Raw genomic sequence first — 22,670 nt, 5'->3', positions numbered from 1 at the left:
TTAGTTTAGTGTACGGTGATAGGTATGGGTCTAGTTTTCATCTTTGGCAGGTTGAAATCCAATTTTTCCAACACCATTTATTAAATAGGCCATCTTTCCTCCAATGAGGGTGGTTGGCTCCTTTGTTAAAGATGAGTATATCTGGAGTTGTTTCTGCATCTTCTATCTATTCCACTGATCCTCACATCTATTCCTTTGCCAGTGCCATGCTGTTTTTCTCACAGTAGCTTTGTAGTGTAGTTTCAAGTTGGGGATTGTGATACCCCCAGCCATGTCTCTGTTGCCTAGAATTGCTTTTGCTATTCTAGGTCTCTTCATGTTCCAAATGAATTTTGGATTGTTTTCTCTAGTTCTGTGAAGTATATTGTTGGAATTTCAATTGGCATAGCATTAAATCTATATAGTAGTTTTTGAACTATGGCCATTTTCACTATATTGGTTCTTCCTACCCAGGAACAAGGGATATCTTTCCATTCCTTATATCCTCTTTGATCTCCTTTTTCAGAGTGCTGTAGTTTTCAGTGTAGAGGCAGGATAGATATGTAGAAGGATAGGGGAAGGTTAGCAGCAAGGCAAGAGGACACAGGTGAGAAAAGGATAAAGAGAAGAAAAGAAAAATAAAGTAGAAATACAGATTAGGGCCAGAACAGGAATGCAAAGGCAGATGAAGAACAATGTGGGACAGCAAGACAGTGAGTGAGAGAGAGAGAGAAAGAAAAGAGAAAGAAGAGAAAAATAAAAATGTAAAACGAGTAGAAAAATAATTAAAAATAAGAGCCAAAAAGTAATAATTTTGAAAATAACAAATAAAATACAACAATGAAAGGCCTCCTTCAGGGTCTGTCTCTGCTGTCACAATAGACAATGTGGGCAGCCTTGTGAAGATATGTCAATGAGTCTCAGCAAGCCAGTTGCAGACTCCTGAAATTCAGTCAGATTTTGGCTGCAAGTTGAGCTCCCTGTCCTCTTGCAGGTTTGAAATCTGCAAGGCTGTACTGCAGCTTCCAGCTGCCCTTTCCCCTAAAGATAGTCCAGGTTCTGATGGGAGGTGATGATCCCTCTAACTTACCAAGTACAGTGGTCTGGTGTGCCTTTATTGCAGAAATTCTCTTCACTTTTCCAGTGGGCTTCAATTTTCATCAAGGAGCCTGAGAGAGGCCCTCTATCTGTTGTTCAGTTCTGTAACTCATGACAATGCCCTTTAGGCGCTCCCCCCCCACACACCCCGTGCCTTTGTAGTGTGGAACCAGGTAGCGCCACCACCAGGAGGACAGAAGTGGGGGGGATGGGGACGGGGGTGAGGGGGTGGGGTTTGTATGCACCTGCATGGCTAAGCTGGTCACTGGTGGGCATGTCGAGGGGTCCTCACTGTCTCTCTGGTCACAGGTGGGCGTGGTGAGCCAGACAGAGCAGGGCTCCAGACGCCCAGGGACTTCTCCACCCTTGGGGCTAAGCTCGCATGTATTAAGTCTTACTGATTGGCCCTGGGTGTTTCTATGCTAAGATGAATAATATGATGAAAATCATGGGGTTTGGTGACCAACTGTGGGCTTCAGGGAATAGAGATGAATATGGTTAGTTGTACCAGGGTCTATCTTGATTCAAATAAGGCTCACAAGTTACTTTTCTATGTCTTTCTAATGTTCAGTGAAGGTTTGTTGAATAAATTAAGTGCATGTATACACTCAGAGAAAAAAATAGTTTCTGTTTATTTCTTCTGTGAATGGGTTACACTTTATTTCTTTCATGATATAAATGTAGTTTTTTGTTGAAAATTGGAAATTTTGCATAAGTGATAACTTTGTAAATAGATTCTTCTCTTCATTATTTGTTTTTGTTGTTTGTGCTAGATTGTAGTGGTTTGTTTAATAAATTTTCTAATAATTTTTTAAAGTATGTGTTTTTGTTTCTGTTTTCAAGTTTGAAGAGATTGAAGTGACACTAATAGTAGCTACAATTTTTTAAAAAAATTTATTTTATTGGACTGGGGATTTAGCTCAGTGGTTCCAGTGCCTGCTTTCCAAGCACAAGGTCCCAAGTTCGATCCCGGGTATGAAACAAAAAATTATTTTATTGGTACATTTTAGGCATACAATATAATGACATTCATCATTGGAAATTTGCACCTTTATATAATCTCTTGGTTCTTATTTTTCACCCTTCCCCTGCCCTCCCTTCAACCCTTCCATCCCTCCCTGTTTACAAAGACTTTGTTTCCATTTTTTCATTTTCTCATATTAATTCCATTCCCTTCTTTCCTTTCCCCTACCTCTCCCACTTCCCCTTCCCCTTTGCCCCTTTTCTTCCTATTTCACATTATCTATTATGCCTTTTTCTCCTTATTTATACTTTACACTTTCAGTTTCTCACACTAGAGAAACTATTCAGTATTTACACGTGTGTCCTGTTTATTTCACTTAAGAGTATTGCCTCAACGTGCATCCATTTAGCTATGAACATCTCTAATTTCTCATTTTTTATGGCTGAGTAGTACTCCATTTTATAAAAAAACCCACATTACCTTGATCCAGTCTCTAGTTGATGGGCAATTGGCGGCTTCCAACTTTAGGTATTACAAATTATACTGCTATGAATATGGTTGTACATATATCACTGTGGTATGATTCTTTTAATTCTTTGGGGAAGATATCCAGGAAGGGAATAGCTGAGTCAAATGAGACTTCCAGTCCTAGTTCTTTGAGGTATTTCCATACTGATTTCCACAGTGGTTTCACAAGTAGTATCTACAATTCTTAAGACCTGTAATGGGAAGATGATTTTAGATTTTTCATTCAGTTTGATTCTCACAACAAACATTTTATAACAAGCATCATTATTCTCATTTTATAGATAAGGAAATGGACATAGATTGGTTAAGTTCCTTGCTCAAATTCAAATCTAAATTAAGATTTCCAGTTAGCTTTGTCTGACTTCAAGGCCTAGTGTCGGCACTACCTTTATTTTTTGAAAATTTCTTAGTGTGAGAGAAGCTCATTTGCTTGTGAGTTGACAGGAAAGTGGGAAAGAGATGTGGGAAAAATAATCTTGTTTTTGTTACATTCTTTCTTGAGGACTGCATTGAATTCTAGTAGATTTGAGCTCTAAGATAAGAAGGATCAGGGTAACCTCACATGGGACCTCTTCATGCCTATGAAATTGAAAGAGACAGAAAGATACAGAGGGGTGGATCTGATATATTGCAGGAGATACCCTGTTGACCTCATATATGTATGTCATCAAAGTGGATCACAACACAAACAAAAGGCAGCAACTCTCATTTTCTTTCAGAAAGGAGGCAAAGCCAATTCTTCTTCCCAGATTGGCCCTACAAATCTTCACTCTATAGTTTTCCTCTCCTTCTTCCCTGGAGAAAGAGTTTGTTTGTTGGAGCAGCTGAGATGAGCAGAGAACTTTCAAGAGGCTCTTTTCCCTTGGAGGTTTAATTTTCAGAGACAGAGATGTGGCAAAGGAGGGGTCTCAGAGGGTTTGTAAAAATAGAAGCAACTTTCCTTAGTCACAGCTGAGATAATGGAGGGACTGTGTGAGGGATTGAAGGAAATAAAACCTCTGAGCCAGGTGCTATATCTGGCCCAGCAAAGGGTCTAACAGCCAGGTGAGAATCTCTGTGCTCCTTCCCAACAAACAGGAACTTCCCACCCCCATCCCGGTCCAGCTAAATCCAGCAGGATTTTTCTTTCCTATGAGGGATAGATGTGCTCTCTGTGCTTTAATTATTGGTTCTGGAAGCCTTTTCCTTAACCCCTAAAGATTATACTAGGCTTTTAGATAGAGTCCCTCTTCTCAGTTTTTTCTGTGTTCCCTCTTAGCATCCATTTTATACACACTTCTTCAACTTTTCCAAGTGCTCATGGAAGACACTGGATATTTCCTATCTCTATTTAGGATGTATGTCAATACCTCCACCAGCTCCTATTTTTACAATATAGAAAGATTACACAGTGCTGAACATGACCCTTTCTTTTACAAATGTCTCTTCTCTGCATTTCCCATGTCCTTCCTGCTTCCTTTTCAGATCAATTTCTTTCAGGGAAACAGTGCACCAGTTTTCCTAAACCAAGACTGCCTTATAGACCTAACTTGCTGATTAGAGTAGCCATCTTAGGTGTGGGGGAGTCTTCACCAAGGACACACAGCTTCTTCATGGGACACCGCCCTGCTGGTTCTCTAACCTTTCTTGCATCATTGGTTCTGTAGTTTCAGGTAATGCTCCTTCTCTTTGTTTCTTGTGTCTCCTTTCTACGTTATTAAATGCCTAATCATCTTTGTTCATCCCACAACTAGCCCTGCTCTTCTCTGGCTTACTATTTCCCTTGAGGTAGAGAATTCTTGTATGGTAAAATTTGGCTTTGAAAATATTGGGTTCTTTATCCTAATTCTTTATTCCATAGGTAAAATTAGAGAAGGCTTGAAGTGCTGTCTTATCCAAACTAATTATTGTGTCACTGGGGTGGCTGAGACTGAGAGAGGAAATGACTTCCTCAGGGCCTCATCACAGGTTTTAGGGAAAATAGGCATCATTAGGTTTTTCTCAAGTCTTGGGGAGGATTGAACAAAGGCTATATTTCCCAAAATTGTGCCTGTTTTCCTGGACCCTATCATGGTGCTAGGAGAGTTATCTGTTCCTGGTTAATACTGTTTGTCTAAAAGACATTCCATAATATGCTTCTGTCCAACTACCCCATCCACCTACATTTTCCATTCTTAGAAACAAATTATTATCTTTTTCTGTTCTCCTATTCTCTTTGATATTATTTCTTGCTAAAGAATAGTTAGGACTTTCTTCTTATTTGGAAAAATGTGTCTGCTTCCTTTTCTTCTACTCTGTAGTTTTCTTTCTCTCTGAGAAAGCTCTCTTGTGGGTCTGACTCCCCTGCTTTCCAGTGCAGGGCTCCCCAACAACATTCCCAGGAGTGCTTCCATAGTAGGTTTTTTTTTTTTTGTATAGGCAGAAGCTTTGGCAAGATCTGATCTGACAGGTGCAGGAAGAACTTCCTGCCCTAAAATAGCTCCCACTGTTGCCCAACTGAAACCTATATATGTTGCAGTTACCTGGTAAGGCTTTTTCAGGGGAAATTTGCATCTTACCTGGTAGTAAAGGCTTAGATTACACTAGAGTGGGGATTCCTTCCCTAGCAAACATTAGTTTGTCTGATCAAGTGATTTAAAAGCATTTGTCATTTGTTGAAAACTAGTCAATTCATATGATGATTGATTAAACAAATCTAAGTTCCCTTTCAGCCAGAAATTCTGATTTCTCATGCATCATGCCTTCAAAAAAATTCCCTTTGCTTGAACATTCTTCCTATAACCACCTGTGTCCAGAGCTTAGTAAATGATGGAGTTTTGGGCTTCTTAATAGCTGCCACAAGGTATTGGGCACTTCTGATGTACCAGGTGTAGAGTGTGGGGGGGTTCTATATATTATCCTATCTAATCATTATGGTTACTCTATGAGGAAATATTCCCAAATCAATTATTATTCTAATTGTGTAGGTGATGAAATTAAAGCTTAGAATGATTAAAGAACATACCCAAGGTCATTTGGAGAGTAGCCCTCTCCTGTCTGGGCTATCACAGCTGTTTCTAGTATTTTACCATCTTCTTCAGTCTCCCTATCCCTAAGAAATCTGGTGAAACACCTTAGTTCTGCTCCTTTGACAAAGGCTAAAATGGACTCTATTTGTTGAGATTTTTTTTGGCATGAACCAGGCAAGTGCCCAGTGCTTCTGAACACATTAAATATTTTAATATTCATAACTACTCAGGAAGGTGATTATTCTTCCCCTAATTTTGCAGATGAAGTAAAACACTCCTTGAGCAGTTGCCAAGGCCATAGAAAGAATAATTGGTTGAACTCTGGTTCTTATATAAGGTCCCGAACTCCTTGGCTTGGCATTCAGGACCAGGTCTCTCACTGCCCTGTCCACTGGCGAAAGTTGACTCCTCATCAAGCCTGATTTTTTCTCTGCTTCTTCCCTCTGCCTGGCATGTCCAGTTGGCTTCTGCACAGCTTTGGATATTGTTATTATTCAGGATCTGGTGTCATCTCTTGGGCTCCAGAAAGCCTGCCCTGATTCAGCCTAGCAGGTGAAAATTTTCTCCCTGGCATTCTGAAGGGCAAGAAGATTGCCTCTTCAGCACCTCTCCTCAGCATTATGTGCTCTCAGGTGTGAGTAGATAATACACCTGGATCACACAGAGACACACATTTAAAGCCTTTGTGCTCTATTAATATGCTATATGTTTGGGGAAATTAGACATTCACCAGTGAAAACGCAAGAATTACCATCAGAGAAAATTACTTAAATTGAACAGTAATAGGTGAGTTCCTTTCGCTTCTTAAAAGAATATAATAAAAACTCTGAATTTCTGTCCAGAACTATGCATATGAGCACCAAATTTTCATAAATTTCAGGGCCCATGCTCCCCCATATTAGAAAATTCTGATGTTTTAAAAGTTACCAGGCAGTACTTGATTAACCAGCATCTTTGTGATAATGGACACCAAGGAGAGAGAGAGAGAGAGAGAGAGAGAGAGAGAGAGAGAGAGAGAGAGAGAGAGAGAGAGATCTGAGGAGGATTGGGGGCAGGAGAACAGGGTTATGAAAATCATAGTTCCCCAAATGGAGACCCTCATCTGCTTGTTCTCTCTATTCTCAATGCTTAGCACAGTGCCCCACACATAAGAGATGCTCAGTAATTATCTGCTGAGTGAATGCAGGAACAGGGAAGGCATTCTACACAGATGGGATTGTGTAAATATGATCACAAGTCTTGCTGGCAGAGACACACTGAGAGATAATTGGTGGACCTTGGCACATACATATTATACAATATTTTACTTAAGAAGTAGAACTTTCACTTTATCACTAAACTGTCTTCAGAGATTGCCTGAACGGGTAGGTCTGGAATGTCTCGCTCTGCTGAGGTTGGACTTGTAGCCTACATTGGCCTGTAGTAACCTGCAAGAGTCCAGGCTTTTGGACATGAGCACAGGATGTCCCAGTGATGGGAGAGTAAGCTGGGAAGAGTCAGGACATGATTGCTCTCTCTGTTCATGTTTCAAGCAGCTGCTTGTGCTGCCTGACAGGCTGGGCTGATCTGAGAAGACCTGAAGGGAGCAGGTTGCATGGAGAGTATGAAGGGCAGGATGGCACTGCAGTGTGCTCTGCAGCCTTTCCTGGCAGCATGGGAAGAGAGATGCTTGACTTTCACAGCAACCTCAATGTCTCAGAAGGCAGGGGCTCATGACAATGCTGATTATGGGAGTACTCTGGGCCTCAGCTGGCTGCCGTCTTCATGCAGGCGCCTTTCCCTTCTTTCCCCTGACGCTTCTATCTCGCCGTCTTGGCACTTTTTCTCAAGATGTTTATTGTCCCAGCCCTCTGTATTGTGTCTTTGTTTCTTACAGTTTCCGTCTTCTAGATGAAAAGCATTTCCAATATTCTAATCCGTTTTCTCCTTTTATGTCTCTCAAAGGTGACACAGAATAGTGTGCAGTGTTACATTTTCATTAAAAGTGAGTTTACTGCTTTTACTCTTTTCAAAACATTTTCTAATCATTATTTGTTTTATGTGTTTAAAATGTGACACAGGGCTTGGACCATAGCTCAGTGGCAGAACTCTTACCCAGCCTGATTGACATAGCTTTATATTGTGTATATATTGTATATTATATTATATTTATATTGTATTTTGGTAACTAATAAGGCAAGTTTCCAGGCTTTACTGTTTTCAGTACTTGGGACTGAACCCTAGGCCTTTGCATTGAACTACATCCCCACCTCTTTTATTTTTTTTAAATTCTGAGACACTAATTTTTTAAGTTGCTAAGGCTGGGCTCAAACTTGTGATGTTTCTGCCTCACCCTCCCTTAGTGCTGGGATCACAGCTTTGTACCACCAAGTCCAGGTCCTAGATTTTTTTTGGTCCAAAATTATTTTGGTTATATAGTAGATAATTAAGTAACTAGAATGCGTTGTGCATGCATTTTGATTCTTGCCTTATCAATTTCCATGACAATCTCATTGGGCGTTGCTTTAACATTACATTCAGATATTTATTTAAACTAAGTTCTTGTCTAACAAAGATTAAAATTCTAAAGGTGACGTATTGTGTACCTAAAGACATTTCTCTTTCAATCTCAGCAATCTGATTTTTCTGATATTTTCCTTTGAGGCAGTACTTTTAGCTTCTTGTGTTTTATTCCAGAAAATTTAGTTATGGATATATGTGTATATACATATACATACATTTTCTTTTCACAAATATATCCAAAATGTAATAATGTATAATATTACCATACAATATTGTACCCGATATATTATGAGATATATGATTCAGTACAATTAGATTGAACTCAGGGTCTTATATATGTGAGGCAAGCAGTCTGCCACTGAGCCACATGTATAGACCAGTATAATGATATGAGTGTATAATTTACTATAATAGTCTGGTGCCACCACATCCAGCTCACATTGTTATACTTCTTAAAATAATATAATTCAGAGAAAATTCTATATCCACGCTAAAGAAGCAAAATCATCATGTGTCTTATTTACTTCTTGTCTATAAGCCATTTTTGGATATGTGTAAATATATCTGTGAGAAAACTTATTTTAAGTAGAACCACTCAGAAAGGTATTTCTACTTCTAAATAATCTTTTTGTCCTGTGACGGCTACTTTTTTCTATAGCATCCTATTCTTGTTTTTTTGTAGTATCTCCTTTATCTCATTCATGTTACTAAAAAAATTTTAGAACTTTTTGTTTCCCTGAAGAGTCTCCTTGTTCCTCCACATTTCTTTGTTGGTTTTCCTTTTCTTGAGGAAACTTTTTGGTATCTGTGGTCCCTTGGTTGTCTGCTCATATTCATGCTGGGTACCCAGTTCCTTTAAGGATGTGGGTAGTACATGGTAATTGTGGCCTTACTTTGAGTGATAAGGATTTTTTTTTAACTTTCAACATTACTATCCTTAGATATTTTCTGGGCCAAAATCCTGGCTGGGCGCAGGAGAAGAGTTCTAATTTCTGCCAGTAGGAAATAAATCTGGGTGTAGGAGCTAAGTGGGAGATGCCAGGCGCCTTGCTTTCTCCCTGAGCTGGAACTCTTGGTTCACCTGCCCTGGAGGATCAGTCTTGTGCTTTCTGCCAGGGCAAGGGAGTACAGTGCCCATCTGTGTGTTTCTTTGGTACATTTTCAAGCAATCCCTTTTTTGATGTTCCTTCACCTGCACTTCTGCTGGGGCTGATTTTGTGGTTACTGTTCTCTTACTGTGGTTACTATTGCCAGTTTAGAACTCAATGTTTTTAGGCTTCCAGGTCAGTAACCACCCACCCAATTGCTTCCAGTGTCCACAAAAAGTGTTTTTGGTATTGCTGTTATTGTCTTCTGACTTGTTTGCATTATATCTGATTACTCTCCTTCTGGTGAGATTTTGCCACTAGAAAGAAACAGCCTAATCATTCATTTTAACCCAGAGCTAGAGTTCTTCATTAGGGTAAACTTTATCCTACTGAGATGGAAAACCATAGGGCTATCCTTAAAGCAAATCTTCTCTCCTTTCCCTGCCACAAAAGCAGAATTCTTCTTGCGTGTATGGTTGGTTCATGTGATTCTTTGCTTAATTTCTTTTTTGCCTTTGGAATAAACCAGGTCCTGAGAGATTCCTTGTGTGCGCACCTGCTTCTACTGTTGTGAACTAGAAACTTCAGTTTTTCCCTTCTCTTTGGAGAGGGCACCTTCAGGTTTATGCCTAGGAGTGTCCTATTTTTCTATTTTCTCTTTTATTCCTCCGTGGTCTCCACTGGTATTGCACCTTGAGATACTTTGTGTGTTCACCTTTCAGTGGATCAACTTTGTCTGACCAGAAACATATATCTTCTCTCAATCTTCTTTCTGATTTTGAGGGACTTCTGAGATGCAACTGTTCTCAATCTTCTTTCTGATTTTGAGGGAATCCTGAGAGAATTTTAACCTCTACACTTCCATTATTAAAGTATAAATATTTTATTGGGATTTTAATTGTGATCATATGGATTTAATAGATAAATTTTGAGAAGAAATTACATTCTTACAGTATTGAACCTTTATCTAAAAACATGTATAGATTTATTCAGGCCTTTAAAAGTGATTTTCAGTAAAATTTTATAATTTTTAGCATTAAGATTCTTTCCTACAGACTACAGTTTATGTTAAAGTTTTGAATAAGGTATTCCTTGTCAAAAAATATAAGCCTTTATTTCAAACTTCAAAATTGTGTTATATAAGACTTATAAATCCAGTTTTTATTAAGTAACAATCACTTTCTTATTTTCAATTTTTACTTTTTAATAGTACATGTTTGTAGTACATAATAATCACATTTCTCATGGGGAATTTGTACCTGTACATAAAATGTCTTAATTCTTTTTTATGCTCTTCCCCTCCCCTTGAGCCCCCTTCACATAATCTTTTGGCCCCATTCCCATTTGCTAAAGATCTATCTCCTTATTCCTATTATCTATCTTTTATTTTGCTCTTTGTATACATTTTGCTTTTCTTATATAACAGAGACAATGTGATATTTAAGCTTGTGTTTATGGTTTATTTCACTTAACATTGTCTCAAGGTGCACCCATTTTCCTACAAGTGATTCAAGTTTATTCTTTTTGGCAGAGTAGTACTCCATTGTGTAAATAGCACATTTTTTTACCCATTCATCTGCTGATGAACAAATAGGCCTCTCCCTTAACTATGTAAATTGTGCTGCTATAACATGAATATGTGTGTATCACTGTAATATGATGTCTTTAACTCTTCTGAGAAGATACCTAGAAGGAGAAGAGCTAGGGTGATAATATCTTGTAGTATTTTTTTCCAGCTTTTAGAAAATACTTAAGAATACTTAGTAAACATTTTTCTATTAATTAAAATGTCATGGACATCTCATTGACAAAATACTATTTTACATGTGACTATACCCTAATTGACCTAGTTAGTTCTTTAAGTTGGGCATCTGAGCTGTCTCCAGTTTTTCACTTTGTAAGTAACTTAAAAATACCTCAAGCTTTCATACCTGAAAATATCTCTCTGACTCAGTTTCATCATTTGTGTAATGAGATAATGATCATCCTTTTCTTTCAGAGGAGTTATAAGAATTAATTGTGAGGATATAGCAGTGTGTTCATCACTGTGCTTGTCACATAAGAAATCTCCAGTAATGACAGCTGTGTTCAATTCTACTTTGCTACAAATTGCTTATGTTCTCACATGTGATCCTTCCTATCACCCTATAATATATAGCAGTATTGTTATTTCAACTTTGGAAAAGGAAACAGGTTTAGAAAGGATATGCAAAGTGCCCAGTTTACACAGCTAATAAATTTTGCTTTTCAATTACTTTCCCCCAAAAAAGTAAATCCTTGACTGAGGCTGTTGACCTAGGACTTCTTAGAAGAAGCAAACACAAGGGCCAGAAAATAAACCAATTTCTAGCAGAAGCAGAAGCATTTTATATGTTAGCATAAATACCTTAAAATCCACTTCTCTGCTGTGTACAGGTAGTCCTAGAAGCTAGTCATGCATGCTGGCATACACACCTGTAATCCCAGGTTCTCAGGAGGCTGTGGTGGGCAGATTGCAAATTCAAGTCCAGCCTGGGCAACATAGCAAGACTCATCTGCTAAAATTTAAAGAAGGGCTAGAAATGTAGCTCAGCACTCCCTGAGGTTCAATTCTCAGTACTGAACAAAAAGAAAAAAAGTCCTAGAATTTCACAACTACCATCAACAACATTCATTAGAAATTGCTTTTCCCCTCTAAAGATCCCACGTTTTTTATTCTAAACCAAGTCAAAGAGGATAACACATCAGGCAAAAATGTTATGTCCTCAAAGTTAAGACAATAAATGTGAACTTCCTGCTTGCAGATCTCCAGTGCATCCCATACAGGAATGATGGCCTGGGTGGGGAACCAGACTCTCATCTCCCACTTCATCCTCCTGGGCCTCTTCACCCACTCGCAGCTGCATATCTTCCTCTTCTCCATCATCGTGGCCATGTTTCTGGTGGCACTCTCTGGAAATGGGCTCATGATTCTTCTCATCAGCATGGACTCCCGCCTGCACAGTCCCATGTACTTCTTCCTCAGCTGGCTGTCGCTCATGGATCTCATGCTCATCTCCACCATCGTGCCTCGGATGGCAGCCGACTTCCTCCTGGGCGGTGGCTACATCTCCTTCACAGGCTGTGGATTGCAGATCCTCTTCTTCCTCACCCTGCTGGGGGATGAGTGCTTCCTGCTGGCCTTCATGGCCTACGACCGCTATGTGGCCATCAGCAACCCGCTGAGGTACTCGATAGTCATGAGTCCCCGCACATGCTGGCTCATGGTGGCAGGGTCCTGGCTGTTTGGGCTGGTGGATGGGCTGATCCAGGCAGTCTTTACACTGCGCTTCCCCTACTGTGGCTCACAGGAGATTGACCATTTCTTCTGTGAGGTCCCCGCAGTGCTCAAACTGGCCTGCGCGGACACCTCCCTGTATGATACCATGATCTATGTGTGCTGTGTTCTCATGCTGCTGCTGCCTTTCTCTGTCATCTCCGCCTCTTACTTGAAGATCTTGGTGGCTGTGGTCCAAATGCACTCTGCAGAAGGGCGACAAAAGGCCTTTGCCACCTGCTCCTCCCACATGATGGTGGTCTCCCTCTTCTACGGGGCAGCCATGGTCACCTATATGCGGCCCCAGGCCTATCACTCCTCCAAGCAAGACAAGGTGGTTTCTGCCTTCTACACCATGATCACCCCCATGCTCAACCCTCTCATCTACAGTCTGAGAAACAAGGAAGTGGCCGGGGCACTGAGGAACTTCCTGGGAAAGTGCCCCTGTCATGGGAAGTGCTAGGATAATGTGGCCAACTCCAGATGAGGGCTCTGCAACCTGGGAACCTGTTGGACATTAGCATAAATACTTTAAAATCCAACTGATCCATATTTGACTGGGTCAGAAACAAATGTGCCTTTCTGAGACAAACAAACAAGCAAAGTCTTTCCCAGCCAGGTGTGATGGTGCAATCTTACACTCCCAGCACTCTGGGAGCCTGAAGCAGGATGCTCATAAATTTAAGCCCAGCCCAGGCAACTTAATGACTTAGTGAGAACTTATCTCAAAATAAAAAAGAAGCAAAGGCCATGGGTTCAATCCCCAATATGGAAAAAAATCTAATCAGAGTTATTCAGATTAACACATTGATTTAATCCATCACATCCATGCACAGCATGGGCAATGTGGAAGGAAAGCTGAGGCTACCAGGTGACAAAGAGAAGAAGACAGAAACTTTCCTGCAATAGATGCTGGAAAAATCAGCAGGTGACAGTTCTCAGTAGTGTCCCTCTGCAGGAGCTTGCCATGGCTCAGGACAGCTATCTTGCCTAAAGTTATGCCCTCTTCTTTGAGGACCAGTCTGCCTCCCAATATCAACTGATCAATCAAGGGTATAAAGCCAGACCACGTGCCTCAGTTTGATCCTGGAAGGCAATCTTAGTTCCAGAGTTCCGTGCAGAGTCATGTGAGGCTTCTAGGAAACATCTTTCTTTGCTCAACTCTTTTCTCTTCATCATAGTGCCTGAGAGTGCTTTCCAATACACTTGCATGTAGAACCTGTGTTAGCCAGCTTCTAGAAGACCTGACCTGTGACACACAAAATCTCAGGAAGGATGACAAATTAGGGTTTGAGCCATGTGGTCTGTATATAAACAGAATATAATATGAGCACCAAGAAGTGCCATGCTGCACTGTTGGTATTAGAAAGGACAGAAATGTCATCATAGAGTCACCTATGAAAGGCTTAAGGAAGGGCATGCAAACTCAAATGCCAACAGGTCCATGTGGATGGTGTCAAGCAAAGTAGCTTTTGCATGTGGACAGAGTCAAATGGACTTTATTTGATCACTAAAGCCACTCAGCTGCTCTGCTCTAGGAGGAGACTAGGTAAAAGTTGGGCATAATCTGGAGGAGCAATCAGGGATGGGTGTATTGGAATGATGGGTGCATTGGAATTGGCATATGCATATTTGTGAGATGAATCCTATTTGTTTTGGTAACACTCAATTCTTTTTGGATATTAAAACAAACTTACCAAATTTCTTTATTTTCTTCTTTATTTTTGTTTTGTTTTGTTTTTACAGTACTGGGGCTGGAACCCAGGGCCTTCACACTGAACTATATTCCAGGCCCTTTAAAATATTTTTTTTGGAGATAAGAGTCTCACTAAATTGTCCAAGCTGTGCTGAAACTTGCAGTCCTCCTGCCTCAGTCTCCCAGAGTGATGGGATTATAGGCATATACCACTGTAGCTAGCCTCATTTTTTATTTAGTATTTATATGGTGCCCTCTCCATATATTACAATCTATTTCATAACAACTCATATATATAATATAGAAATTTTAAAACATCATAAATCTTCTTTAACCTGGGTGTGGTGGTGCAGGCCAGTAACATTCAGAAAGCTGAAGCAGGAAGATCTTGATTTCAAGGTCAGCTTGGGCTACATAGAGATACTGTCTCAAAAAAAGGACGTGACAGTAGTGCATAAGGAAGGTTCTGAAGATGTGCTCTGGAATACACAGGCACACAGCAATGGGAGTGGCAAAGAAAGATAGATGTGGGAAAGCAATGTGAAGGAGAAACGTGCTAAACTTGTGTCCAGTATTAAGGGCATTTAGAAGGAAGGCAGAACTGCTACTGGACCACAGCACCTCTTATGCCCTAGGTCCAGCATACACACCATCTTTTAGAAAAGGATCTCATGCCCTAAGTGAGGAAGTCACCATCTCAGACAAGAGCAGTCTACTGGAATAGACTCCCGACCTCCTGATCCTACTCCCTGAGAAGAGACCTAGAGCATGAGATATTTGCAGCCCAGGGCACTAGAGAAACTAAAAGCTAGTGAACAATGTCTGAGAAAGTATCAATGGGGTCTTGAGAAAATTGAATTAGGAAAGGTGAAAGTCAATGCACAATTCTGATTCAGGATCTGGGTGTTACATGATTCTGCTTCCCAGCAGTTGCTGTGAACAGAAAGACCCTAGGGAGAAAAGTAATTAGTGCAGTTGGGGTGGCTTCCCATTCTCCCCTAAGTATCAGGAGTGCTGTGCCCACACCATTGCCCATCATCCAGTGCCCACAAAGGAGTCCCTGCCATGCCTGGCCAGGTTCTGCTAACCACAAAGGCATCCTGAGGCACCACAACTTCACGGGATGGGGAAAGAAGTTTTGTGAAGAGTGAAGGAGGAAACACTGCAGGAAAGAAGCAAACATGGACAGTTTAGACACTGGGTTCCTGCACAGTGTTCCAGGAATCTTTTTGAGGGAGAACACAGACGCAGTAGCAGGGTTTTTTTATTCAGGGAAAGGATCAGTGATCAGAGACTGAGACAAGATGCTGAGACAACCATACTTCACCTTCCCCTCTTGAATTTAACTGAGGGGATCTGATCATAAGACCAAGGAAAGACCTCCAGTTAACCACACCCACAGAAGCAAGATAAAAATTAAGCAGAGTATAGCTTTCAATGGGGAAGTAGGCTCAGCAGCCCATTCAGACCCCTAAATCTGCTCACTCAGAGCAAACAATTGAACAAACCATAAAGAGGCACCAGCTTGGAGATTTGCTATACCAGGACTGAGCAAAGGTAAGGAGAAGCACCTTGGAGCCATAGTGGTGGTCCATGAAGGGTAGAGTGTGACTATGTGTGACCATGGTGACATGGAGAATGAAAGATTACTCAGAGATGAGACTTAGTTCAATCACTGAGAGGACCCATAGGCACTGCTTCTTCAGCATGAGAGAACTTTAGGGAAACAGCCCTGAACTGCAACTGCCATGGCTATTTAATTGCACTGTAATTCAAGTACATGAGAACAAAGATGTAAAAAAATTTGCAACATTGATATATAAATTTTGATCATGGGATAGGAGCAGAAAGGGATGACCTGTTAAGTGATGTATGTTAACCTAGTTTAAGTAAGCTTATCAAGCAGGAAGCTTATTGGAGAATAGGAGGAGCATGATGACCAGAGAAAACATCTCTGAAAATAACTTCTTGATTCTGCTCAGTAGTTGCCCTTGCAGATCTGCTCTAATCTTTAACAATGCATTCCAGAGCTGTTGTTCCCAAGGTCTCTTCATCTTACATTCATATCAAGCATTCCTCTGGCCAAAGTCTTCCCAAAATAATCATGGATGCAAAAATCATCAGAAAGATACTTGCAAATAGAATATAGCAAATTATTAAAAAAAGATAATACATCATGACCAAATTGGTTTTCCCTAGAGATGCAAGGAAGGTTTGAACATACATAAATCAATATATGTAATATACTACATAAGTGGAATAGAGGATAAAAATCATATGATAATTTCAATAAATACAGAAAAATCTTTTGACAAATTTCAAGTTGCATTCATGATTTTAAGAAAGCTTTCATCCCTGGAAGTGAGCATTGCCCTGATACCAAAATCACAGAAAAATATTCAACCAAAAAAGAGAACTACAGGCCAATCTCTTTAATTAACATAGATGTAAAAATCCTCAGTAAGATACTGGCAAAGAATATGCTGTGAACCATCAAGAAAAATAAATCATTACCAAGTAGAATTCATCTCAGGGATACAGAGATGGTTTAAAATACACAAATCAATAAATATAATATACCACATTAACAGAACCAAGGACAAAAATCACATGATAATCTCAATAGATGCCGAAAAAGCATTACAGGAAGTTCCACGCCCATTCATGATAAAAAAAAAACCCTAAAGAAAATTGGAATAGAAGGACTTTATCTTGATAAAGGCCGTCTATGACAAATGAACAGCCAACACCCTACTAAATGGTCAAAAACAAAGTTTTCACTTTAAAATCAGAAACATGATAAGGATGCTCACTATCACCACTCCTGTTCAATACAGTTCTGGAAATATTATCCAGAGCAATTAGATAAGAGAAAGGAATAAAAAGAATATGGACAGGAAAGGAAGAAGTTAAGTTATCATTAGTTGATGATGACATGATACTCTACGTAGAACACTCCCAAACTCCACCAAAAGACTCCTAGAATTAAAAACCAAATTCAACAGCTTGGCAAGATATAGCTAATAGTAAAAAATCAATAGCATTCCTGTACACAAATAGTAAACTCACTGAGAGATAAATTAGAGAAACAATACCTTTCACAATAGCATCAAGAAAAATGAAATATGTAGGAACCAATCTAACAAAAGAAGTGAAAGAGGGCTAGGGATTTAGCTCAGTGGTTCTGCTGCCTGCCTCACAATAGGAAGGTCCTGAGTTCAATCCTTGGTACCAAAAAGAAGAAGAAGGAGGAGGAGGAGGAGGAGGAAGAAGGAAGGAAGAAGAAGAAGAAGGAGAAGAAGAAGGAGAAGAAGGAGAAGGAAAAGGAGAAGGAGAAGAAGAAAGAAGAAGAGGAAGAGGAAGAAGAAGAAGAGGAAGAGGAAGAGGAAGAAGAAGAGGAGGAGGAAGAAGAGGAAGAAGAAGAGGAAGAGGAAGAAGAAGAAGAGGAAGAAGAAGAAGAGAAAGACCTATACACTGAGAACTACAGTATTCTGAAAAAGGAGATGATGAGGATATCAGAAAATGGAAAGATATTCCTTGTTCTTGAGTAAGAAGAACCAATACAGTGAAAACAGCCATCCTTCTAAATTGTTATACAGTCTTAAGGCAATCCTGATCAAAATACCAATAGCATGCCTCACAGAACTAGGAAAAAGATCCTTAAATTCTTAGGGAGCCAGAAGAGACTCAGAATAGCAAAAGCAGTTCTAGGCAACAAAGGCAAGGCAAGGGACATCACAATCCCAGATTTGAAGTCATAATACCAACCTACCATGATAAAAACAGCATGGTACTGGCAAAAAACAGACCCAAGGATCAGTGGAAGAGAATAGAAGATGCAGACACAACTTCAAGCACACTCAGCTACCTTATCTTTGGCAAAGGGGCCAAACACATTCACTGGAAGAAAGATAGCCTCTTTTTAAAAAATTTTTTTGATAGCCTCTTTAATTAATGGTCCAAGGCAAACTAGCTTTTCTACATGCCAAAAATTCAATCTAGACCCATATCTCTCACCATACAGTAAACTAAACTCAAAATGGATCAAAGATCAAAATATGAAAATAGAAACATTCCATCTGCTTGAAGATACAATAGGTAAAACTTTAGAAGACATAGGTGTAGGCAAAGACTTTATGAACAAAACCTTGATCACACAAGAAATATTACAAAGAATCAACAACTGGGATCACATTAAATTAAAAAAGCTTCTACATAGCAAAAGAAACCATCAACAGAATGAAAAGAGAACCTACAGAATGGAAAAATTTTTTACCAGCTACTTCTCAGATAGAAGCTTAATATCTAGAATATAAATAATGGAAAAAATCAGACACCCCAAATTTAAAGACTCAATCCAAAAATGGGTATCTGAAATGAATAAACATTTCTCAGATGATCTATGGGTCAGGGTTACAGGTACAATTTTGGAAAATGTTGACCAATTCCTTAACAAGTTTTTAGAAAGAAATCTTCCCTTTTCCCGGGACTCTTTTGACACATAAGTTAACTGTTATTGTCCCCCAGGTCTCTGATATGTTCTAATTTTTCATTTATTTGTCTTTCTAGGCTTTGGTTTAGGAATTTTCTATTGACTAGTCCTATAATTCATGGTCCAGAAATCTTTAATCCAAAGATCAAATCTGGTTTTTAAGGTAACATTTATAGAAACATTTATGTATTGAATAGGGTGTCTTTGTGCTAAAATAATAAGAGTTGAGTAGCTGTGACAGATTTCATATGGTTTACAATGCCTAAAATATTTACTATCTTCTTTTTCCCCCCCATTAAGTTTATTGGTACATTTTTGGTATAAAATACAGTTACATTCATCATTGGGATCTTGTACCAGTACATGAGTCTCTTGGTTCTTATTTTTCTTTATTTTTTTCCCCTTCCCTTGCCCTCCCTTCACCCCCTCCACCTTTCCTTATTTGCAAAGACCTTGTTTCCATTTTTTTTCCTCTTCTCATATCTTTTCCTTTCCCTTTTTTTCCCTTCCCCTACCCCTCCCAATTCCTCTGCTCTTTTAGACCTTTTCTTCCTGTTACACAATATTAGTTATGCACTTTTTAAATTACAATATTAAGATCTAGGAGACATTACCACAGATTTTACAGAATTTAAAGGATATAGAAAGCATATTACAAAAATCTTTTTTGAAATAAATTTGACAACTTCTAAGAAGTACCTTGGAAGACAAATTAATGGAACTAACTCTGGAGGAAATATAAAATTTGAATAACACCTATTAAAGAAAGTATATTCCTAGCTTGAAAACCTACCTATATGACAACAGCAGGCTCATATACATTTTAACTGATACATTATATCAAACAATTAAAGCAGAAAAAAGAAGGAACACTTCTCCCCTCATTTTAGGAACTCAACATTGTGCTAATCCTAAACCTGGATAAAGATAATAGAAGAAAAAAGTATGAACATAGATAGAAATTTGTTTAACAAAACAAACTATTGGAAGTCAGATCTGGCAGGATGTAGAAAGTGGTTTTATTATAGGGATGGCAGTGTTGGTTCAGCATTGGAAGATCCACCCACAAAAGTCATCATTTTAACAGAGGAAAGGAAAAAGCCATATGATCCTGTCAGTAGTTGGAGAAAAAGTATTGGACTAAATTCTACAGTTGTTTATGGTAAAAGCTATCAGGAGACTAGCAGTAGAACATAAACTTCTCAACAGATTAAAGACATGTACTCCACACTTCCAGCGAGAATGCCTTATATGAATGGAGAAGATACAATGCTTTCTCCCTAAGTTGGGGAACAAGGACAGATATGCTTACTCTTCATCTGTCCATTAAACTTTGAAACATAGGCCTAAACCAAAATAGTCTGGCAATAAAATGACACAATTAGGATAGGACTGGCAAGGTAGAAGCAAAATCTTTATATGTAGATGAAATGATCATCTACAGAGAAAATACTAAGAAATCTCTAGGAGCCCCTAGAACTTGTATTTGAATTTAGCAGGATTAGAAAGCACAAGGTATATATAAAAATTCAGGTCTGTGTACACTTGCTATAAATGAAGAACTGGATATTGAAATTTAAAAGTTATGTAGGAGTCTCTTGGTTCTGTGGCATGTGACTTTCAGGCCACCTGGGCTGCTGTCTCCACTGCAGCGCGGGGCCAGGTGTGGGGTGGGAGAAGGTGCCGGCACCACCAGTGCTCCCTGGAGGCTGAGATCATGGAAGGGAAGTGGTTACTGTGTATTTTACTGGTCCTTGGAACTGCTGTTGTTTGGGCTTGTGATGGACATGATGATGATATGATCGACATCGAGGATGACCTTGATGATGTCATTGAAGAGGTGGATGACTCAAAATCAAAACCAGATACCAGCACTCCTCCTCCATCTCCAAAGGTTACCTACAAAGCTCCAGTTCCAACAGGAGAAGTTTATTTTGCTGATTCCTTTGACAGAGGATCTTTGTCAGGGTGGATTTTATCCAAAGCCAAGAAGGATGACACTGATGATGAAATTGCCAAATATGATGGAAAGTGGGAGGCAGATGAGATGAAGGAAATGAAACTTCCAGGAGATAATGGACTGGTGTTGATTTCCCAGGCCAAGCACCACACCATCTCTGCTAAACTGAACAAGCCCTTCGGATTTGATACCAGGCCTCTCATTGTTCAGTAGGAGGTTAATTTCCAAAACAGGATAGAATGTGGCAGTGCATATGTGAAACTGATCTCCAAAACACCAGAAGTCAACTTGGATCAATTTTATGACAAGACCCCCTATACGATTATGTTTGGTCCAGATAAATGTAGAGAGGACTATAAATTACACTTCATTTTCCACCATAAAACCCCCAAGACGGGTGTATATGAAGAAAATCATGCCAAGAGGCCGGATGCAGATCTGAAGACCTATTTTACTGATAAGAAGACCCATCTTTACACATTAATCTTGAATCCAGATAATAGTTTCAAAATATTAGTTGACCAATCCATTGTGAAGAGTGGGAATTTGCTAAATGACACGACACCTCCTGTAAATCCTTCACGAGAAACCGAGGACCCAGAAGACCGGAAGCCTGAGGATTGGGATGAATGACCTAAAATACCAGATCCAGTTGCTGTCAGGCCAGATGATTGGGATGAGGATGCCCCTGCTAAGATTCTAGATGAAGAGGCCACAAAGCCTGAAGGCTGGTTAGATGATGAGCCTGAGTATGTACCTGATCCAGATGCAGAGAAGCCAGAGGACTGGGATGAGGACATGGACAGAGAATGGGAGGCCCCTCAGATTGCCAACCCTAAATATGAGTCAGCCCCTGGCTGTGGGGTTTGGCAGTGACCTATGATTGACAACCGCAATTATAAGGGCAAATGGAAGCCTCCCATGATTGACAACCCTAACTACCAGGGAATCTGGAAACCCAGGAAAATACCAAATCCAGATTTCTTTGAAGATCTGGAACCTTTCAAGGTAACTCCATTTAGTGCTGTTGGTTTGGAACTGTGGTCCATGACTTCTGACATTTTTTTTTGACAACTTTATCATTAGTAGTGAACAAAGAGTAGTTGATGATTGGGCCAGTGATGGATGGGGCCTAAAGAAAGCTGCCAATGGAGCTGCAGAGCCAGGCATGGTGGGGCAGATGCTCAAGGTGGCTGAGGAGCACCCATGGCTCTGGGTGGTCTACCTTTTGACTGTAGCTTTGCCTGTGTTCCTTGTAATCCTCTTCTGCTGTTCTGGAAAGAAGCAGTCCAGTGCTATGGAGTACAAGAAGACTGATGCTCCTCAACCAGATGTGAAGAAGGAGGAAGAGAAAGAGGAAGAAAAGGATAAGGGTGATGAGGAGGAGGAAGGTGAAGAAAAGCTTGAAGAAAAACAAAAAAGTGATGTTGAAGAAGATGGTGGCACTGTTAGTCAAGAGGAGGAAGACAGAAAACCTAAAGCAGAGGAGGATGAAATTTTGAACAGATCACCAAGAAACAGAAAGCCATGAAGAGAGTGAAACAATCTTAAGAACTTGATCTGTGATTTCTTCTCCCTCCCCTTCCCTTGCAAGTGTGGTCCTAGGAGAGGACCTGGCCTACCTTAGGTTGAAACTCAGAAAACCTCAGACATCATCATCAACAGGTACCCACTGAACACTAGTCTGTATAATTTTAAACATCTAGCAGTAAATAATTGCAGTTGTGACATAAAGGAAGGACTCTGTTTCTGTAGAAGAAAAGACATGTAACATAATGGTTGTGAAATGTAACATGAAGCAACTAACTTGGGTTTTTTTGGTTTTATTTTGTTTTAAAACACCTTTTAAAAATAGAACCATTAAACCTTGCCACTCTAAGATTTTGGCTTAATTGAATATATTAATCTGTCCATGCAGAAATAACACCAACATTTAGAAATACTACGGGAATGAATTGCAGTTTTTATAATGATTTTTTTTGCTTGGTATTAAAAGACATTCAAATGTTTCTGCTCCTTGTAATTGATAATCATGTTTAAAGTGCAGTCATTTGTGGTTATGTTTTGCTTGCTCCCATTAC

General features: G+C 39.6%; 1 protein-coding gene and 1 pseudogene across 1 annotated transcript; both read left to right on the top strand.

Annotated features, from left to right (window-relative positions):
• The first annotated feature begins 11,953 nt into the window (after nucleotides 1–11,953).
• On the top strand, nucleotides 11,954–12,904 carry LOC101719059 (olfactory receptor 2V1). Its single transcript, XM_004875131.1, has one exon. The coding sequence runs from the start codon at nucleotides 11,954–11,956 to the stop codon at nucleotides 12,902–12,904; it is 951 nt and encodes a 316-aa protein (XP_004875188.1).
• Nucleotides 12,905–20,300: 7,396 nt separating this feature from the next.
• Nucleotides 20,301–22,273, top strand: LOC101717345 (calnexin pseudogene; annotated as a pseudogene).
• The last annotated feature ends 397 nt before the right edge of the window (nucleotides 22,274–22,670 follow it).

Source organism: Heterocephalus glaber, unplaced genomic scaffold (assembly GCF_053883595.1).
Source record: "Heterocephalus glaber isolate CG9 unplaced genomic scaffold, H.glaber_assembly_v1.0 deba00001236, whole genome shotgun sequence".
Taxonomy (NCBI): Eukaryota; Metazoa; Chordata; class Mammalia; order Rodentia; family Bathyergidae; genus Heterocephalus; species Heterocephalus glaber.
Note: the sequence above shows the minus strand (reverse complement) of the source record. Positions and strands in the feature narration are given on the sequence as shown.

Excerpts from the sequence above, each read along its gene's own strand:
- LOC101719059 (XM_004875131.1), top strand. The coding sequence starts at position 11,954 with ATGATGGCCTGGGTGGGGAACCAGACTCTCATCTCCCACTTCATCCTC.